Here is a 22,759-nt window from a genome sequence, read left to right on the forward strand (position 1 = left end):
GCCTGGATCAAACAGATGAAGCTCAGGTCCATAGAGGTAGAAATTCAAGTTGATCCAAAGGTGGTAGGTAGAGTCTCAGAAATTTGGGGTGTGTGATCATGGTCAACAATAATTTCTTTTATATTCTCCTCAGGTGTGTGTGTTACCAGGGGATGGTATTCCTAGCTTAGTAGTGAAAGTTATATGAATATGTGATTATGGCTAGCCCATGTCCTGAGATCCACTCAGGAGTTGGGATAATGAAGGAGGTAAAATAAAAGTGACATAATGTAAAAAAGACAAATGCAAAGATGACAACATCTCTGTGAACTTGAGAAAGTCAGTCAGAAAATCCCTAGTAAATCTCACATGGTGAGCCCTTGCAAGCATCTTTGCCAACAGAGACTATAAATAAAACCAGTGATATGTTTGAACCTGTTGTTGAACAATCAATTTTCAAACTTATGTAGACAAAGAAGTCAACGTCCTGAACAATAACTGTAAATGAATGGCTCAGACTGTTATCGGTTTACCCACGTGATTAAAGATATTTGTTTAGAAAACATTTCAAAAAGTAGATAGCTCTGATTTCATTCTCTGGAGCCAGAATTCAACTCAACACTTAATGTACAGTCCTCATACTGGTGCTCGGGCCTCATCACAGGCTAATTCACTGTAGCATACTCTGCTCTGAGTGTTGGTGAGGGAAGGCAAAGGGAAAATGAATGGAAAGAAACAACTGGCAGATACGAATGTAAATGAAGGCTAAAACCACATCTGTTCCCACATCCTTGAGATCATTCTCTTCTTACCATATAGTTTACTTTCTGTAGTTTTTTTACCTAATTGTGTTTCAGAAGCTAATTCTTGTTCAGTTTGATGTTAGCAATGGAAATTAATTCTGTTGATAATTGGTTGCCATCGAATGTCCTTAGAAAAGTATTACCATGTGTAACATAGAGAATGAACTCAAATTGGCAGAGGCACAGTATTACAATATGTGCACTATTGAGGGTAAGTGCAGTAAAGATCAGTGCAGAGGCATTGCCTGTGAAAACAGCCATAACTGTGGGTAAAATGCTAATAGTGGGTAAAATGTCGGATGGATCTGATATGTCCAGTGTGGTTGAATGCTCCCAGAATAGAGAAACTCAATATGATATCTTCAGGTCACACCCACTTGCAACTCTTTGGCAAACCCTATTTATTCTAAAATTTGGAGAGGCTCTTATAGCTGACACCAGGACATTGCCTTAGTCCAAACCGTCTCAGTCTTCACTGCTGCAGAATCAGCGTAACTGCTCTCGTGTACCTGATATTTCCTTTTTCTTCTTTCTTCTTTGGAAATTTGGGTGACATGTCTTTCTGGATGTGTTCATGCTCCTCTTTATATGTAAAGACCAAATCTGTTTGTTTGTTTGTTTGTTTTCATAAAACACTTTTTTAAATTAGATATTTTCTTCATTTACATTTCAAATGCTATCCCGAAAGTCCCCTATATCCTCCCCACACCCTGCTCCCCAACCCACCCACTCCCACTTCCTGGCCCTGGCATTGCCCTGTACTGGGGCATATGATCTTCGCAAGACCAAGGGCCTCTCCTCCCATTGATGGCCGACTAGGCCATCCTCTGCTACATATGCAACTATAGACACAAGCTCTGGGGTACTGGTTAGTTCATATTGTTGTTCCTCCTATGGGGTTGCAGACCCCTTTAGTTCATTGGGGTACTTCTTCTAGCTCCTTCACTGGGGGCCCTGTGTTCCATCTAATAGATGGCTCTGTGCATCCACTTCTGTATTTGCCAGGTATTGGCATAGCATCACAAGAGACAGGTATATCAGGGTCCTTTCAGCAAAATCTTGCTGGCATATGCAATAGTGTCTGGGTGTGGTGGTTGTTTATGGGATGGATCCCCAGGTGGGGCAGTCTCTGGTGGGTCCTTCCTTCCATCACTCCTCCCATGGGTATTTTGTTCCCCATTCTAAGGAAGGAAGGAAGTATCCACACTTTGGTCTTCATTCTTCTTGAGTTTCATGTGTTTTGCAAATTGTATCTGTTTTTAAAGATAAGATCTAGCCATATAGCTCAGGTTGTCCTGGAGTTTATCACAAAGGCTGGTTTTGAACCTGGAGTGGCACTCCTTGTGTCCTACATGTTGATTGCTATTCTTGTTACCATGCCCAAACAAAATCCAACCCATGTCTTACAAACTTTCTCCTTTGAAGCCCACCTAACTCATTTATCTTATCTCCAAACTCTTTGCCCTGTGGTCAGTTGGCTCCAGAATTCTGTCTTCATTGCAGGGAGTCTAGCTCTCTTTAGAAGCATACATTTTGAATATATCTTCTTGGTGAAGATGTTTAACCTGCCTCATTATGGAGCCAATGCTTTGTCTGTTTCAAGGCCCTGGTCATTAATTTTATCCCTAGCAATGTTTTTCTTGACAACCCTGGGCAGAATTTTCCTTTTTTGTCTACTTGTTTCCTTCCTTAAAAATTATTTGTTTAGCAAAATGGTTTTTTTTTGTTTGTTTGGTTTTTTTGTTTTGTTTTGTTTTTTAAGGTAATGCATTTAGTTACAGGCACTTTATTCCCAAAATGGTTTTTATAGGATCATAAATAACTATCATAAATCTATATTGATTTAGATATCAATATATCTATCTATCTATCTATCTATCTATCTATCTATCTATCTATCTATCTAATTTAGCTTTTAAATTGCTAAATCCTTGGCATCATGTTGGAGAATGATTCTAATGCTTTGTTTCAATCAGGAATGTGCATGCCCAAATGCTAAAGGTCCGTGTCTCCAGTTGGTTTTTGATCAATCAATAAAGATGCAAACTGCCAATAGTTGGGCAGGGGATGCGACACTTAGAGTTGTACAAGCTAGGATGAGAGAGGAATGGGAGAGAATCACAATGACTTGGGGCAGAAGGATGGGACACAGGAGCAGCAGGAGATAAAGACAACCAGCCATGTTAGACCTTCCCGATTGAGCCTGGGATAGCATGGGAAAGTTTAAGGAATGCCAAACCTTTGAGGTAGCCAAGGCATTTTTAAAAATGAGCTAATCTATATCAATATCTATCTATCTATCTATCTATCTATCTATCTATCTATCTTTCATTTGCAGATCCAAAGATAGCTCCAGTACAAGCACCCATGCAATCTGTCAGGAGCCAAAGTTGTGTAGCAAAAACTCCTGCTACAGTGCTGTATGCCTGGTACATCACAATTTTCTCCCCATCTGATAGGAAATTTTCTATGATATTTTTATTATAGCTTTTCATTTTTGAGATTATATTATAATTACATAATTTTGTCCTACTTTTCGAATACCCCCAAAATACCCTCCCCCTTTCTCTTTCATATTAATGGCCTCCTTTTTAAAAATTGTTGTTGTTGTTGTATTGTTGTGCGTAAGAGTGACAGAGACAGAGGCAGAGACAGAAAGAGGAGAGACAGAGGAAGGCAGGGTGGGAGAAAGAATACAATCTGATAAGTCATCGATGTTTCTTGTATGCATGTGTTTTCAGAGCTGATCATTTGGTATGGAATGACAAATTGGTGTGCTCTTCCCCTGGAAAAGACTGTTTCTCCCACTCTGAGTTCTTTGTCTCCGATTGAGGTTTCACAAGCTTCCTCTTTTGCATATTAGAATGTCCATTTGATCAGTTCATGTTTGGGTAACTGTGTAGATGAGACTTCATGTGTGTAGCTTCTATAACATTTTTAGGAGACACAATTACACATCAAACTTCCTACTGCTCTGGCTTTTACAGTCTTTCTGCCCCACTTCTGCGATACTTCCTGAACTTTATTTGTAGGAGTTGTAAATTTATCAGTTGGGACTTGGCTCTATAACTCTACCATTTGATTTGTGGAGGTTTTGTGTAGTAGTCTCTTGTCTATTGCAAAAATTGTCTATTCCCTTCATAATGAATGGGAACTATACTTATCCATGGGTATAAGGATAAGTGTTTAGAATGTATTTGGGGATTATGCTGGTTTAGTAAAGTGGCAGTTGTAGGTTCTTTGCCATATTCCATGACTTAACTAAGCTTGCATAGTTGGCTAGTTTTCCAGTCCCTGGCATGGTTTGCTCTTATTGATCAGGTCATAAGTTCAATTGTGGAACTGTTAGTTACCAAGGTATGTGTGTCAATATTGCAGCCCTAGGTTTATCATGCCATGCTGGCCATTGTTGTCATTCATAGGCATCATATCTAGATAGGACTATTGGTTTTTTCCCCTCCCTTGGAAGCTTGCATGGAACCTTCTGGTACTATGAACACTAGCATGCCACCATGGAGGAGACTTTAGGTCAGTTCCAACTCAAGTCCTCTGGATCCTCTGTCTGAATTGCTTGGTGCCTTTAGGAATAAGAACTTACTTTCTACCTCAAGGGGATAAACAAGTGTAATTGCAATAACCTGTAATATTTGGGGAGACATTTGAACAACCTGATAAGTAAATAAAATTAGGACTTATTATTCCTGGTATTGGGGTTTTTGCTAGGTGCCTTCTAGAGGAGCTAGGAATTTTTTTTAAAAAAAATTATATCCATGTAGTGAGTAACATATATTTATTATAGGTAATTTTAGTGAGATAATTAATAATATGACTCCTCATGGCTTTAAAAGATATCCTTACTGTTATTTTTTTCTACCCTCCTTCATCTGTATCTATCTTCCTTATCTCCCTAATTGAAGGCCCCTCCCTATTTTTATCATTTCCCATCCAAATAACAATTGTTTAATAAATAAATTCAGATATAAAAAATGACACCTTTAACAGTACTGGTGTGTTATTATGGTTATCAGGGGTATTTGATAACTTAGCTAGCATTTTCCTCTACCTCTTACTTAAACACAGTATACAAGAGAAGCATGACTCTCTTTCCTTCCTCTCAGGTTGCAATAGACCTTGCTAATAGGTCTATATATATTTTCAATGCATTTATTTATATACACTGTCTATGTTTAAATAATAATATGTTTAATGATAATTAAAGATACAACAGAAAAATAGAAAATATACTGGAAGATATAAGGTGAATTGTTCACGTTCTTTTGTATTTACTTTTATATTAACTGTATTATTAATTTAACTTGTCAGTTTATTGCATTGAGATCATAGTCACTCTTGCTACCCTCTCCTCTCCCAATCCCACTAACACCGTTATCTTTAACTATGTTCCCTCCTATAGTCCTTACTTGATGTATATCTGTGTAGGCAGCTACTGCTCTAATGTGTTGGTGGTTCAAACAACCATGTCATATCTATAAGACAGCCTTGCAGTGAAGACATTCTCCTCCTCTCCCCTCTCCAATCTTTCCAACCCTACTTCCACACTGTCCCTTGAGCCTTGCTGCTGGTGGTGATAAAGATGTGTCATTTAGAGCTGGGGTCTGAACAGTAACTTATTCTCAATACTTTAACCAGATATGAGCCTATGATTCTGCAGTAAACCATTGCCCTCTATAAAAAGATACTTCTTTGATTAAGGCTGGAGCTGCACTTAAATGTGTATGTGTGTATGTGTTTATGTATGTGTATTTTTAGGGTCAAAATAAGGTAGTCATATATGGCACCATTCTGATGACATGGCACAGAAGTATAGCTCAGAAGCTCAAAAGACAGAAAATTCAACATGCCTATGACTGACTTTTCATATTTCCTGCCAATTGTCATTTTAAATAACCATAATATTTCATGAGAACGCTATTAAATGTTGTATGGACTGCCTTTAAGCAAAGTCAGATCTAAGGTATAGATGACTTACCCAACTCTATGCTGGATTTCCTCAAATGAAAGAGAAGATGTGAATTTTATATAAAAAGTAGCACTGAATGCACCTGCTTGAGCTGTTGAGCTGAGGCTTCATTTCAATCTTGTGGCTGTATTTGGCAAGCAAAAGAATTCCTCATTTTCTGCTGTGAGAACCCCCAGGAGACATTTATATTACTAATACCGAATTTGCAAACCTGCATTTAAAAATTTTGCTTTCTTTATATACCATGTCTCTCTGGGAGGTGTTCAGTACATTGAATCCCATGATTTTACCTCCTGCTAAGGATTTGAGTCCTTCCTCTAATTAATCATTAAGTGTTGTCAGTCTATCATGATGTGGCTAATTATCAGAGAAGAGTGTGTGTATTTCAGCCAGTCATGACCCTTTCCTGGGTAACTATAGAAACCTTAGCAGCACTAGTTATTAAAAACGTTACACAGTTTGTTTTTTAAAGCATTTTAGTCTTTGATAGTTATGGGGAAATAATTGGTTATCATCTAGAAAGAATGGGAAGCTAGTACAAAACTAAGATTTTTAAATAATTTATGCATAGTAAAAATGTGTTCTGAATAATTTATAAATAACAGAAATGTGTTCTATAAAATATTTCTGACTGCTACTAAAATGAACCCTTGCCCCAGACCTCTAGCTTCATACATTACTGGGCTCTCCCACAATCTCATTCCACCCAAATATGGAAAATTCTTCTAATACAAGCCTGGAGAGACTCCTAATAATCCATTTGGCACAGTGATATCAGAGTGGGGAATTTGCCCCTCTGGATACGAAACAGCAGAGTGCCAGGTTTGTGCACACTGGTAGACACATACAGACAGTGTTGACAGTGCAAGGTGCCATTGATGCATTCTCCAAGCCATGGCTCTATAAAGAGGGGATTAGGAGAGCATCTTTTTTTTTTTCTTCCTATGCTGAGCAATCCATCTGAGTCAGAAGGAGGGATGATCTTTCATTGTACTTTTTAATGCAAAGCTGTGCAAGGATTGCAACCGGAATGACAGTGCCCATCAATGTGGAAATGAAAATTGGCTGCGTTTTTCAGGATGCTCCATATCCTACGTCACTCAGGAAGCAGGTGACATCCCCTTTGGAGGAGGCAGTGCTTCAAGTGAGCTTTCTGCATTCATTGGCAGAGGCGGTGTTAATGGTATGTAACTGTAGTGATTTTTTTTTCTGTTACGTGTGACCAGTTTATTTATAGATCACAATCCTCATGGATCTTTTTCTCTTCTCCTCATTTTCTTTGAAGAAGAATATGGTGACTAGAATTTGAGTCTTCTACTAATTTAATGCCTAACTCTTAGAAATTTATTCTAGTAGATTGAATGATATTAAACCAAATGTAAATAATGTACAAATGCAAATACTTTAAGCAGAATCATCATAATGCATAATGTAAATTTAAGGTCCAATTTCACTCTATTTTAAAATATTGCAATAATATAGCATTGTAATCATCTATACTTAATTTTTTCTTATCTTTTATCATATACAAGGTTAGTTCTTAAGGTATGTTTATTTCCATAATTGATTACATCATAGAATGAAGTGAATTTTAATGTCATTTACTTTTCTGATCAAAACATAAAGTTTTTAGCCATAGGGACTTTGGTTGCAAGCCTAGTCAATATAAAACAATGCAGATAATCACTTTTCATTGCTGATCCTTCTACTAAAGTTAAATTCAAACTAACATTTGACCCAAATACAAGTAGTTCCAGTAATTAGTGAATTCTTGATGTGAAGCACAGATGTTTTAATAAAGTTTTTGACCATATACTGAAGTCCAGTAAGATAGTTCAGTTGGTTTGCCTAACTCAAGTCTCAGATTTGCTCGTTAGTCATGGAAGTTTAGTCATATTTGTTAGTCACGGAAGACACTTAATAGACTGCTTGGTTGCTAATATGATGGCATTATGAATTACACTACTTAAAATATTTTACTGCATGTTAATAGCTTTTGCAGTTTTTTAATAATCAGATTCACTCTTAATACTTATTCCTTTTGAATACTGCAAGTTTGCAGGCCAACAATGCTATTGAAAGTTTGCTTGATGCTAAGCAATAAAAATTAAATCTCGTACTACAACAGCTAAAGCCACAAATCTTGTGAACTAAGAGGTGTGAGTCTCAGTACGGAGAGTGTAATATCACTGGTTTCCTTACGCTGGAATGCTGCTCAGCCTAATTATCCAAGGATCTTCTGGTTCTCTGGCATGTTACAGCTGTGCCAGCCCCTTTGTCTCTAACATAGCTCTCTTCTACACTGCGCATGCATGAGAGAATGTTTTCTCATATTAGTAAATCACTTAAGAATTCCATTCCTTGTTAAAAAAAAATACTGTTTGCAAAATATACGTTAAGATACTCCTAGTTGATTATCTGCTTGACAAAGTTACATCAATTTGTAAAATATTTTAAATCAGCCATTTGAAGATGAAATTCAGTGTAACTAAAGCTATTAGTAATATTTTAAATGTATTTTTCCATGTAAGTTGGGCAATTAAGCAATGCATTATTTATTTTTGCAAGTCTGGTAATGTTTTAATTTTTTGTTTAATTTTCCCATTATTGGTTTCTGGTTATTTCCATTTCAACTGACAAGCAGAAGCCCAGCCTTTCTAGATTTCTGTCTAGTTTTCACTTTCAAAGAGTACTTGCCCTTGAAAATTCCTGAGTCACTTACCTATTGTAGTATTTTCCTTTAGTCCACTAGGACAGTCTCTGTCTCACAGACTTCATTTTTTCATGCTGAGCTGATGTCAGTAAAATAGTTTGAACTGTTTTAGCAACTTGATGTGCTTCTCACTGGCTTCTCTGTGCTCTTTCTACAAAGGAGTCATTGAGAGCGACATCATGCTTGTAACACTATAGGAAGATGAAAACCAGCCTCGTGGAGAGAATCTGGAATGGCTGTAAGCCCATATTAGTCAGGATGTATTTGTATGAGTCTTCTCTTCCTGGCATTCAGACAGCTTCCTTTCTTCTGTGGCCTCTGTGGCCTCTTCCCTGTGTGCTACAAAACGAGAAGGTCTTCACTGACTCTGCCTCTTATAAAAGGCGTCACCCCATAGTAATCGGGTCCCACCATTATGATGTCATCTATCTTAATCCTCTGTTGCCATGTCTGCAAATACCACTGGGCTCTCAGAACAACACAGTTGCTGTATCAGGCACATGATGCTGTGCGTGATAATCACCTTCAGTCTGTGTTACAGATTACAAACCTAGGATGGAAGGCAGGAGGGTCTACCTGTATCACAGATGTGACTAGCTTGCCTGGAGCCCAAATGCTCACCTAGTAACTAGCTATTTTGCTTTTAAAAAGTAGTGAGGCTATTAGAACGTTTCATACTAAACTTAGCAATTGTTTTAAAATATGTAGCTCTTATGTCCAACTGAATTGTATGCTGGCATGATCATTTTTATGACTACTTTATGTTATCCACCTTTCATAAACAGATATGAGATCACCCAGGCTTATTCTGAGGGTGCTAGACAGTGATTGTCACCCCAGGAGCTTCTGTGCTTTGTCTTCTTTGACCAGAAGCATGGAACTTGGATTAAGGGACCAGTGACCACAGAAGTGAGTCATTCTACAGAGTATACTTCACAAATCCAACTTTCAACCTTGTAGCAACCAACTCTTCAGTTACTACAACCATAAAAGCCTAAGAGTTGATGATGGTCCTCCATGAAGTGAGTCTCAAAACAAATACCAGGACAGAGTAGTTTTTGAATACACAGCGCCAGCCTGAGCAGGCTTACCTGCTGTGTACACCAAGGGAGATTGTGCTTCTACAAGCATAATCAGATTGTACCTATAACTTTCCATTAACGTGATAGAAACTGATGGTTTCTTAACACTTGTAGTTCTTTACCATCAATGATACCTTTTTCTGCCTTTTCCCCCCTGAACATTTGCATGAATGCTTTTGACATTAGAGCAATCTGCCCCCTCTTTATCTCTGCAACAGAGGTTGTCATTAGCCACATCTCTGAATGCTAGATTTCTACAGATGGAATTTAGTGGCAGGAGTTTCTCAAATGGGTCAGGCTGTGTTACCACTGTTCTTCTTTAAAGTACCTGCCATGTTTACATTGGTAACTTGGTAAGTCATGTCTTTCTAGTGTTTTTTCCTATAACTTGATACATTAAAGCTAGATAAATACTCTTACAGTGCTGCATTAAATCTGCAATTAAAAATTAAATAAATTTGCATGTCTCACTCTCTTATTGTTATGAAGTTATTCCTATCAATTCCCTCACCTACAACATCAGAAGACTTTTTATCAGTTATTTGATTCTAATAGTTCAGTGCCTTACATGCAGCAAGCATCTAATATATATACACATGTCTATGTTGAATTAATTTTTAGGCTCTATTTATTTTATTCCCTTTATGAACTGTTTCAACTATTGGTTTGATATCAAGAGACTTTATTAGGTGGTATTAATCTGTCAAAATATATAGGCATGTGGAACTAAAATAAAAATTACTACTTTTTAGTTTGGGGCATAGCCTGAATTATATGTGAGAGTGAAAAACAAAACAAAACAAAAAAAACAAACAAAACAAACAAACAAACAAACAAAAAAAAACACAGTGACAGACACTTGCCTGGTTCTAATGCACCTTCAGGAAATTAAGGAATATCTTTTTCTAAGACCTGATTTGTTTTTTCTTCTTACTCTGGGAGATGCATTGCTTAGATTCTGTTTCCTTCTATAAAACATGTCCCAGTCAAACAATGTGTGACTCTCCTGTGCTATGAAGCTTTGAATTTGCCACTTTTGTTTGCTTTTGTTCTTTCTGTGAATTACTGGAGCCTAGAGATTCTGTGACCTGCCTGCACTTCAGCATCCACACAGTGGCCTGAATTCACTGTCATTTCCTTGGATGGCAATCAGCTAAACAGTTGAAAAATCACCACATTGCAGAGTAGCTGAGGAGGTCACCAGAACTTACTCCAGCTAATAAGTTTTGTGTCCTATCCATTTTCTCTTGACACCATTCCTCAGTACTCCTGATGACTTCATGACAAATATGGTCCTTTTAAACTTAAGAAATAATGCACATTGATTTTTTTTGCAAGCAAACAACAGAACCCCACAACTAAAGCAAGAGTTATCTTAGAGATGGTTCATGACAGTCTCAGCAATGCAGTGAGCAGCTATATTCATCACAGTAGCACTCAGCACATCAGATACTGGGGAAATTACAAGCGTTTTTCTCTCATTCTCAGTGCAATAAAGACAAAATATCAATAAAACTAAAGCCCATGTGCCACCCATGCACTCTAAGATGATTGTGACTTAGTAGAGCTCGGCTCTCTGGGCACATGTGAAGTTACTGCTTTATTTCCTTAGACTTGAGATCAACTACACACACCTGGGCTTCTTGCCTGTTAATGGAGCTCTTTACATCTTTTCATCAAAGTTGAAGAGGAAATTCATTTTTATGACACCCCACGAGTTCCTGGAGGCATCTTTGCGAGTCCATATACGATGGAGTTAGGGACAAAGCTTCCCCAGCCAGGAGCACTGCCATTCCTCATCCTTAGGTGCACCTTCTCTAGGGGCAGTTTGATTTGCTGTCTCTGGACTGATTCATCCAGGAATGTGCCTCGTGCTGTATTTCACTTTGTAACTCCCCTTCTTGCCTCTTAGACAACCCAGCTTTTCTCAGTTTGTTGTATATTAGAATTTCCTCTCTTGACAGTATCAACTGTTGATGCACAGACATGGCGGTGAGGTCCAGCTCCATCTCAGGTGTGAAATTACTTTGGTGAATAGACACTCTCACCTGCACCATTACCATTAGAGGCGGCAGTTGTGAGGGCAACTTGGAACTGCCTCCTGGGTTTTATCTAGTTATACTTACAATCGCCTCATAAGTAGAAATTTTAGTGTGTATAAATGCTAGCAAGCTACAGGAACGAGTAGCCCTTTCTTTTCCTTGCCCATTGATTGAAAGAATTTTGATGCTTTTGTTCTGTTTGTTTGTTTGTTTGTTTGTTTCTTTGTTTCTTTGTTTAGTATTTATGTGGGTTTTGACACAGTTCAAATTCATTCATACATTAGGATTTTGACCCACCAATGCGTATTTTAATTGGTGGAAATTATGGCCCCTTGTACCCCCCCAAAATGTCATTCATTTTTTATATCATGAGTATGTAACTACATGTCTGTGTGCATTATCCTTGTGTCTCATGTATGTGAGACCTGGGGTGAGAGGTAGCTGAGAGCTGCCATGGGCTTGCTGATGCCCAGACTGAAGGCCTCTCCAAGGGCAGCTATTGCTTTGGACCACTGAGCCAACTATCTAGCTCTGCCATACCACTTTCAAGTTAAAAATACAGTTTTAGAGTGCCAATTGACATTAAAGGGAAATGTATTTGGAGAAGATGCCCAGTACCAATGTTACAGGGTGAATATGTGGGTGGTTGTATTCTCGGCTCTCTTTGCCCTTCCCATTGACTTTAGGTAGATATCCTAGCCTGTGCCTTGGCAGGATGTCACTATTGAACTGAATTTGTGTATTGATTTCCTAGCTTGAGCTCCTTGTGGCATTATGAATATCATCTTTGAACTTCAATGATAGTGTCTGGTCGAGGTTAGATGTTTAATCCATGTTTCATGAATAAATTTGCTTCTATAATAACTCTTGACTGATTTGCTTGTCAGATCCACTAGTAGCTATCTTTTATAATGGGCATATTGTGAGAATCTGGTGTACTAGCTGAATATCTACTTACATTTTATTAGGAGTGCTTACTCTGTAGAAAGCATCCATAGTAAAGGACTCTGTTACACATCATTGAAATGGTGACTGAGGTAGGCTTAGACTTATAGAAGAGAATTCCAGTCTCCCAGCAACCTGACCGTATGCCACAGCACAATTCATAGGATGAGTCCTTCCTTAAAATCATGTGTTAGTGCTCATGTGATAAGCTACTTATTAATCTGAGAGTGATTTTTGTCATAGTATAATTATTAATCTGTCTTAGACTCATTGAATCCATCTGAAAACATTAAGATGCAAATTCTGTTTTTCTCCTTGTTCAACAATATCAGCCCCAATATCTTTAGCTTATATTTATTTTTGAATTTTCTATAAGGCCACAAAATTATACATATTGATATACTCTCATGTGATATCTAAACATACATATATGTTGCTTAATATTTAAACCCAAGTAGGCATATCTGAGGAGACTAAGCAGCTTTTAATAGATTTCGGATGCCCCATCATTTTTGACATCAAAAACCGTTTTTAAATGATAGCATGATATATGGATTTTCAATAAGTAATCCTTTGGATTAGGTCCAAGTGTTCCATTGATGGTAGAGTAGAGACCATTGGAAGGGTTTGGGTACTAGTTTTTTTTTCCATTTTTTATTAGGTATTTAGCTCATTTACATTTCCAATGCTATACCAAAATAGTTTTGTTATTAAAGGTATTGGCATAAGATGGTAAATATAAAGATATTGTATGAAGGATGGGAATATGTAAATTATGGTGTAAGTTATAAGTATAGGAAAGTATATGTATTTTATGATATTAGAGAGGATAATGCACTTCAAAAACTTTGTCTGTTATTTAATATGGTGTTGTATCTATGGCATGATTATTGTAAAGGACATTTTTTCTATTAACTATATCCCATCCATTTTAATATTTACTTCAGAATTTAGGCAGTGATATATCATATATTCACCTTAATTTTTTCCAATAGTTCTATTAAGTAGATGTCATACTTATATTGCTGTGTGTGTGCATGTGGGTGTATGTATGTATTTATGTATGTGTGTGTGTGTGTTTATGCTAGTATAATTGTTATTTTAAGACTATATTAATACTAGGGATACAATATTAGAAATAAAACATCATTATTAAAATTAGATGTTTTATGCTTCTTAAATGACTTAAGGTAGGAAAATGCTTTCAAGTTACTTACAGGAAAGAAATCTATTATTTAGAGGTGTGACATCATGAAGATTAAGAATTGGTGACCATCAACTTTCTACATATTTGAACTTGGGAGCTCAGAGAACATCCCCATTTCTTAGTCACATCTTTCAGCTACATTTTGGGATTTTGAAATGGTTGATCAACTGGAATAAATTAGGTGGTACTGTTCTAAAAACTCCCACAATTGTTTGGATGCTTAGAGTTCTGCTTAACATCTTGAGAGTGCTTAATCTTAGAATCTTTTCTATTTAAAGAACTGGAATCATGTCTGTTACCATGATGAATCTTGTTGTTAGGAATAACATGACCTGCAGACAAGGTTCAGGGAAGAGACAAGGACCAGGTGTGGTCTGAGAAGTCCTCTACATGTGGTATTTGTGACTCAGTTCCAGGGACTGAGTGGGCTTCCCAGCGTGAGCTGACATTACCTATTCCACTGTAGAAGCTCAGAGGAAGAAGCCCAGTCCTTCTATCCCTTAAAGAGAGAGGCCCTGCCGAGGCAAGGCTCTACATTGACAGCTTTTATTTTAATTTAGTCTTTGTCCATATTCTGAGTGGTCTAGCAAATGGGACATTATTCCTAAATTTTAGGTTTAAGTCCAGAGTATAAAAGAAAATGTTTGCCCTTCCTCTACTAGAATTAAACAGTTGTCTGTAGTCACTCAAGTGCAGGACAGTTGTGCTGATATGTGATTGCTGTGTCCCACAACAATAAGATCTGTTTGCCCTGTGGACAGAATAAAATGTTCATAGTAATTTGCTCTAGTTTTAAATTCAGTCCTCCTTTTCCTCAGTATAGTTTCCCACCAACAGTATTATTTTATTGGTCTCCTCTTTAGACTCATGACTGAGCTGCCAATCCTAAGAACAAGCTCATGGCAGTAGTAAGAAGTATTGACTGTTTTGTGAATGAATTTCTAAACCATGCCTATTTTGATTTGACTGGGTTATTTAGTTTTCATTTATGACATGGTCTTGCTGTGTTGTTCAGGTTGATCTGTCCAGGTAATTGTCCTTCTGTTGTTTCCCAGAGAGGTGGGGCTGCATATACATGCTTCCTTGTGCTTCTAAGCCTCACTTCATCCCTGCTTTTCAGAAGAGTAGTTTTGATGAACTAGAGATTATGGAAGTGGAATAGATTATGGGGCTTTTCATTTGGATGGTTAAAGATAACTTTCTAACTGAAGAATGCTCGACTCAGATTCACTGGCCCATCTGCAGCAAGTAGTTCAAGTTCGGTAAGTTTTGTGCAGTACATCCAGTACTCTGATAACTATTTACTAACTCACTGTTTTAGAATTGCTTCTCTTGTGGAGCATAAAGCTTGTGTCAGTGGTTAGATTTTTTTTTCCAGGGCCAAAGCATTATTTCTATAACACTGTCTGAATACCTATTTGGTTTTTTTAAAACTAGTTTTGAGTATAGAATCGAAATGCGTAATTACAATATAAACTTCGTTTTAATTACTTTGTTCTCTATTCCACATAACTTCTGCCCTTTAGAGCTGAAAATCTGGCCCTTTGTTCTTGGGTGCTTTTAAAGTTTTTATAATGTTCATAATCTTTGGTGGTGCCTTATTGTATCTAAACTTTATTTTTATGTTGTGTATGGGATTATGGATTCAGGAGGAACATGAGACTATATCTTTTACATTTAATGAAAAGTTCTTTGGAATTTATGCCCTTGTGAAATCTGATAATGAAAGTTGAAAGGGTGTTAAAAATCTAATTTAGAAAGACTTCTCCAATTTGGTAAACAGAAGAATTCTGAATACTGAATCTGGTAGCAAATATACATTTATTAGACTTTTGATTGTTATGGATATGTGCTGAACTTTATGGGCGAAAGCACAAATATCAGAACATATTGTATTTCTACAATCTTACCTTTCTTAAAGTCCTTAAAAATATTATCCCTTTAGATCCACTTCACCATTTTTGCTTGTTAAAGAATCCACCAATAATGGTTTTAAAGTTGAAATCTTTAAACAAATCCCTGGGACCAGAACTTTGTTCTTTTCAAAATCAAGCTGTGTTGACGAAGGAGCAGTAATATGCACCCTTTATGTCCAGGGGTCTGTGTGGTGAAGAAAAGCCGGAAAAGCTTAAGTTTCCTCTTGAAATAATGTTGATTTTTTTTTTAAAAGAGCTAGGAATCTAGAGAAGCTTAAGAGTAAAAAACTATCTCTTGGCATTTTAGATTTCTCAGCATATAATTGCATATTCTGCATTCTTTACAATCTTTTTACCCAAGATACCACTGAACCCTTGTTTTTTATAAATTTCATGTAAAATATAAATTACAGCCTATATGAAAGTCGGATATTTCTAAAGTGACTAATTAGAATGTGCTATGGGTTCTAATGTAGAGAGTTTACAACATGGTTTGCACTTATTCTTTTAGAAGGCATGTGCACAAGGTGCTTGGTTACTTCCTACATCTCTCTTACTCTGGCTTACTGATGGTGATGATGATGATGGTGGTGATGACAACAGTATAGTATTGAATTTAGTTTTGAGGGTTTTATTTGGATCCATTCATCACTGAGATCTGTAGCATATAAGAGACAGATGGTGGCTAGCAGCCTTTCTGACATTCCTCGAGAGTTCTTTTTGGTTTTATATTTCCCTGATTGTCATGTGCATGAATGAAAAAGGAAAAAGGAGGATAAGTTTTTGTTTAATCCAAGATGATCAAAAGAAGTCCCCAATAACAGTACAGGCTGATTTTGACAGTGACGGGTATTTGCAAGATATATGAGCCTTGCTCTATTTTACGTTTTCTTTCTCATTCTCTTTTCTCTTTGATGTAACAAAGTTTCAGTTTTATTCAGAATACTTCATTCATATTTTAGACCACTATTCCCTTGTTTCTCCATCATGAGAAGAAGCCCCCAAATGTCTATTTCCTGCTTTGATTAAAAAACAAAATCTTTCATTCTCTGTAAATAGCCATTTTACCTAGTCACCAATAATTTTTGGCTTTGTTTTACTGATTGTATTTTGTGAGTGCTGTAGTTCCATGGTCATGGATCTGAACAGTAGTCCTTCAAGAGAGTACAGTTCAAATAAACCCCACGGGTGGTTGTCTTTCAAAGAGTCTCACTTTCTATTCTTACTACCCACATATTTACTTAACATTCTTTCCTTTCCCCCTTTTATCATTACACATGTCAAAACTAGTCTGGGTGCTGCCTATTTCATGATTATTGCATTGGTGAATATTTAGACTTAGCATTAGGAAGTTTTTTTTTTTTCTAGTACTTTATTATCGGGCTTTGGGAAGCATTAGGAAGTTTTTTGTTTGTTTGTTTGGTTTTGTTTGTTTTATTTTCCTAGTACTTTATTATATGGCTTTGGGAACATCCTTGATTTGTTAAATTGCAAAGGGGTATATTTAAAAAAGAGAAAACTTATTCCAAACTATGAAAATAGAAAGAATCCTTAGATACAGATTAAAGCATCCAGAGTCCTTTGATTTTTATTACTCCTTTTCTGGTGGCTTGGGCTCTCTTTCTTGTATACACTTTTAAAGGTGTGTGTGTGTGTGTGTGTGTGTGTGTCCCCTTATTCAGGTATACATATACCCATGGGGCCAGAAAAAAGGTGTCAGATCCCTTGGAACTAAAATAACAGGCATTTGTAGCTGGTGCTGGGATCTGAACTGTGTCTCAGAGCAGTAGGAGCTTTAAATTCCTAAGTCATCCTTCAGCCCCTCCCCCACCTGCTAAAAACTGAATTAGTTTTGATATGAAATCTTACAAATCTTTTAAGTTTCATGTAATGGTGACATATTGTTACTTCAGGGGGCTAGCCGAATGACAGTTGGTGGTTTAAATGGTGACTGTGGCCCCAATTCTCTGGCACTTACTCAACAGCTGGTGCTGTTTGCTGAAACTTAGTATGTCACTGGGGTGGTGCAGTGTAAAAGCTCATGATATTTCAAGTCAACTCTCAGCTTCCTGCTTGTAATCCAAGATACGAGCAAGCACTCAGCTCTCCTGTTCTAGCTCCAGCTCCTGTGTCTGCTGCCTGTTGTCCTCAACCACTAGGGACCCTAATCCTCTGATACTGTAAGCCCCATGTAACTCTTCTATAAGTTGCCTGGGTCCAAATGTTGTATCACACTAATAGAAACTCTAACTTAGATACTGTTGTAACCTGTTTGCTCACATTTGCTATGTGTGATGCTATTATGAAGGTGATGTCATGCTTTGTTTTAGTGTTCATTGTGAATGTGCTCAGCTCTTTGTGCTTAAGAACTACAGTACTGTGCTGGTGATGGTCTATCCATCAATTGACTTTCAGGGCCAGCTTGAGATGAGAGATGTGTAGCATTTGATTATTACCATGGTGAAAATACTTTGGCCACAGATAGTTCCAACCTACTTGTGTGATGTTTCCAAGTAGAAGACTGGATGGGATGTGCAGATAATAGCCATATAAATAACTTAAAGTGAGGATGACAATAAGATGCTGTTAAATAATTAGGAAGTATTTAAAGTTATTACTAGAATTGTTTTTAACATTTCACTGAATTGGAATTTTACATAATTAGATGTTTAATATTAGGTAGGCTTTAGTAGTCTTTCAAAAAAAAAAAAAGTCTGAAAGCAAGCAGCAGGCTGTCCCAAGCTTGCCCATGCCAGCTTTAGCACACAGTTGGAGATGTATTATGGCACTGACTCTGTACCTGGAATCTGCTTCCTTGATTATTGTTCTTGCCCTGGAACATGGTGATGCTCAGTTCTACACATACTCTCACTCTCACCACCACCACCATCAGTTCTACACATACTCTCATTCTCACCACCCCCATCATCATTTTAATAAACAAGTTGGACAGAATAGAGCTCTTGTTTTATATAAGAGCTTAAAATTGTTGTTTATTACTCTGTGTAAAAAGTATGGTGAGTACAAGTTATGGGAAGAAAGTGGATATACTCATGGAAGCAGCAAAGATGTCTTAGCAGTTAAGATTGTGTACTAGTCTTGTAGAGGACCAGTGTTCAGTTGTCACATCTCATGTTGTCCTGTTCACAGCCATCTCTAACTCCTGGGACTCTAATACCCTCTTATTGGCTCCTTGGGCACCTCTGCTCATGTGCATATATGCACATGAAGGCATGCACAAATGCATATAATTAAAATGATAAAAATAATGTTCATAGAAACAATCAAAATTTAAAAATGTAACAATAAGGAGGTTAAAATTCTATAGATGTGCAAGAAAAATGATGTCTCATTGTTTTATGTTTAGTTCAGTAATACCTCTGATGAGATAACATGACTTGCTTGAGCCTTGCCCAGCTTCTCTCTCAGTGTTTGAATCAGTGTTTGGTTACTTTAGTTGATTTGGAGGTGAGGATTTCCTTTGTCACAGCACATAGGAAAGCTGTGCCTATCATATTGTAATAAATTAAGGTAACTTGAGAGATCAAGGCGCTTTTCCTTACTCCATACAAAGTAGACTCTGAGCCAATGAGTACTAACTTGTGAAGAGAAGGCGATCTCAAGGGCCTAGTCCAGGCCGACAGTAGATATTGGGCTGCCACTTGACACCATAACTTACAAGTTTCTTTTCTCTTAGGAACAAAGAATAATACTTGGAAGCAACCTAAGCTTTTTTTAGAGGCACACATTCTATGATCTATGTTTAGGTTAGTAGAGTGTGCTAGCTGAGCCTGCCCAGAGATGCATTTCCTGAATTCCATTCTAGAACTGTCAAAGATACAAGGACAATAAGCCTCAGCTCACCAAAGATGCTTCCTCTAAGAAATGTGAAAACTGAGCTGGTGGAGAGGCTCAGCAGGTACAGGCACTTGGCCTCCATCAGGACCTTCATCCTCCAGAGTCCACAGGAGGGGAGGAGCAGCTCTCGTAACTGTGCTCCCACATCCACAGGAGCCCATGCCATTGTGTGCCTACAGTGTAACACATTCAAAGCAAACACATTGATGTTGAAGAGTGTTTAAAATGCCTTTGAACTTATTCATGAGAAGTGATTCCTTTTGCCTCTGTTTTAAGGTAAAGATCCCATATAATACAGGACTTTACCCTGATCATGAAGTGAAAGTCAAATTTAACAGGTCTTTGTTAGCAAATGTGTGTGATATTTATTTCACAATCATTTACATCTATGTTTTTTATTTTGAATATAATATCATTTATGAGCATCCTCTAAGAGAAAATATGGCATAAGTCATCAATACTTAAGTACAAAGAAATGTTAATGGAGACAGTGTTATTTTTATGTAATATCTATTCTGCTTCTCAGTAGGCTGGTTGTAAGCCTTGGTGATATTAACACTTTTTATCTGTTTGTTTGTTTGTTCTTTGCATTTATGAGCAATATTTATTTGTCGTTTTAAGACCTTCATCCATGAATACTGTATTTTTCCAACTTCTCACCACTTCAAGTCCTTCCATTCCTTCTCAAATTAATTACGTCTTTTTCTTTAGCTAATACTGTGTTATATATTTGTGCATATATACACACACATACACATACAGACATGTACACAACTGCCGAGTCTGTTTAGTGTTGTTTGGATGTATAAATATACTTAGGGCTCATTTCTTGGGGTTAGATAACATGTCCTGGAGAACAATGATTCTCTATTCTTTATAACTTTTTTGTGTGTGCAATATTGTGATATGGCTTAGTGGTTCACAAAAAAGTGGTTCAGATAGCTACTGGTGCCTGAATTTTCATGGGAAATCAGTATGTTGCTAGGGGGTGTTGTATAGCAAACTATTGGGATTCCATACCATCACCATGGAGGGAAGAGGAACCATTGTACCCCAGGCCACAGAATGGAACTTCACCATCCTGAAGACTGGGGAACTGATAAGTAGCTTTGGAGCTCAGTGCTCACAGAATCCCTGTTCCTCTTATGACCTTCTCAGCAGCTCATGCAGCTGGGTGACTTTGCATTCAGTCAAGGATGCACAGAAAACTTGAGTATGGGTGGAAAATCCTCCAAAGCCCTGCCAGAGGCAAACTTAGTCTAATAACCCCACAGGCAAAAAGAGATGAATATCTCCTGGTCTACTCTAGATCCAGTTGATTTGATAATGAAGTACATATGAGAACATGTGGAGCTCACGCTCCCTACACATGAGACCATGTGAAGCTCAAGGAACTTATAGTTAGTATATGAATATTTTTGGCCCAGGGACTTCTGGTTCTTTTCCGACAATAAGTTCTGTCTATCTGCCTCTGGCTATGATGTATGTAGATAATATTTGCAATGTGCTTTTAATATTCCTTTAAACTAGTTATTAGATTAAGAACTTTATATTGTAGAATCTGGGGCTTTCTTAAGAAAATAAACTAGTTTGCATATTATTAATAATTAAAAACTATCAAAGAGTTATAGCATAGGAAAACTTTTCTCAATTATAAATAATTTTATTACAAGAGTCCAGGGAAAACCTTCTACTCTATTTTATATGTAAATACATTACTGAAATAAATTCTTATTTTATTGATAAGTTTACTGCCTGAAAGAAAATGTATCCAGATTAAAATACAAACCAACCAAAGCATTTTATACCTTGATGGGCTAAGTTTCCTCCTCCCTTTGTTCTTACTGTATTGTGTTACTTTCATAAAGGGAAGTTATTAAAGGATTTTACCCAAAATATTAACCTGTGAATAATACTAGCTTACTGGGAAATTATATTAAAACTGGTATGAAGAAAACAAGCTGTCACTCACCTCCCTGGTCTCTGGTACTTTCTAGAAGGTCCCCTCATATGCCACCCTCCCTAAGCTGCTTATCTCCATTCTTTCTCTTGGGCCTCTGGACTTTTCTCCTGTACCCCCATACCTGATCATGTTCTCCTTTTCCCTTCCCCTTCTCTCTCCCATATAGTTTCCTCCCTCCCTATGCCTCCCATGATTATTTCCTCCCCCCTTCTAAGTGGGATTGAAGCATCATCACTTGGAACTTTCTACTTGTTACACTTCTTACAGTCTATGGGTTATGTCTTAGGTATTCTATACTTTTTGGCTAATAGCTATTAATCAGTGAGTACATAGTATGTATGTCTTTTGGGGTCAGAGTTACCTTGCTCAGAATGATATTTTCTGGTTCCATCCATTTTCCTGCAAAATTCATAATGTCCTCATTTTTATTGGCTGTATAGTATTCCACCATGTAAATGAACCACATTTTCTGTATCCATTCTTCGGTTGAGGGACATCTGGGCAGTTTGCAGTTTCTGGTTATTATAAATAATGCTGCTCTGAACATGGTGGAACATGTGTCCTTATGGTATGGTAGAGCATCTTTTGGGTATATGCTCGAGTGGTATAAGCTGGGTCTTCAGGTAGAACTATTTCCAATTTACTGAGGAACTGCCAGACTGATTTCCAGGTGGTTGTACCAGCTTGCAATCCTACCAGCAATGGAGAAGTCTTTCTCTTTCTTTTGCCAGCATGTGCTGTCACTTGAGTTTTTTATCTTAGCCATTCTGACTGGTGTAAGGGGGAAATCTTGGGGTAATTTTAATTTGCATTTCCCTGATGATTAAGGATGTTGAAACATTTCTTTAGGTGCTTCTCAGACATTTGATATGCCTCAGTTGAGAATTCTTTGTTTATTTTTGTATCCCATGTTTTAATAGGGTTATTTGGTTCCTTGGAATTTAACTTCTTGAGTTCTTTATATATTTTTTATATTAGTCCTTGGTCAGACCTAGGGTTATTGAAGATTTTTCCCCCAATCTGTAGGTTGCTAATTTGTTCTATTGATGGTATTCTTTGCTTTACAGAAGCTTTTCAGTTTTATGAGGTCCCATTTATCGATTGTTGATCTTAGAGCCTGACCCATTGATGTTCTGTTTAGAAAATTTCCCCCATGTGCCAATGACTTCAAGGCTCTTTCCCACTTTCTCCTCTGTTAGATTCAGTGTTTCTGATTTTGTGTCGAGGTCCTTGATCAATTTTGACTTGAGCTTTGTACAGGGTGATGAAT

General features: G+C 37.3%; 1 protein-coding gene and 1 long non-coding RNA gene across 5 annotated transcripts in view; one reads left to right on the top strand and one right to left on the bottom strand.

Annotated features, from left to right (window-relative positions):
- Positions 1-22,572, bottom strand: part of Pard3bos1 — a 93,267-nt gene extending 70,695 nt beyond the window's left edge. Inside the window, exons 1-2 of the long non-coding RNA XR_373443.3 lie at positions 8,486-22,572; positions 5,773-5,887 (exon numbers count right to left, since the gene is read on the bottom strand). This is a non-coding gene — a long non-coding RNA (par-3 family cell polarity regulator beta, opposite strand 1). The remainder of the gene's footprint in view (positions 1-5,772; positions 5,888-8,485) is intronic.
- The window catches only part of Pard3b (par-3 family cell polarity regulator beta), a 1,003,618-nt gene that overhangs the window by 203,982 nt on the left and 776,877 nt on the right, over positions 1-22,759 (top strand). For 2 of the 4 annotated variants that reach the window (XM_011238602.3, XM_006496298.3), the window contains exon 3: positions 6,842-6,946. The exons of the other annotated variants lie outside the window; for them this stretch is intronic. In XM_011238602.3, coding sequence (XP_011236904.1) covers positions 6,842-6,946 — 105 coding nt within the window. The remainder of the gene's footprint in view (positions 1-6,841; positions 6,947-22,759) is intronic. 4 annotated transcript variants of the gene reach the window in all.

This window comes from Mus musculus, chromosome 1 (assembly GCF_000001635.26).
Source record: "Mus musculus strain C57BL/6J chromosome 1, GRCm38.p6 C57BL/6J".
NCBI lineage: Eukaryota > Metazoa > Chordata > Mammalia > Rodentia > Muridae > Mus > Mus musculus.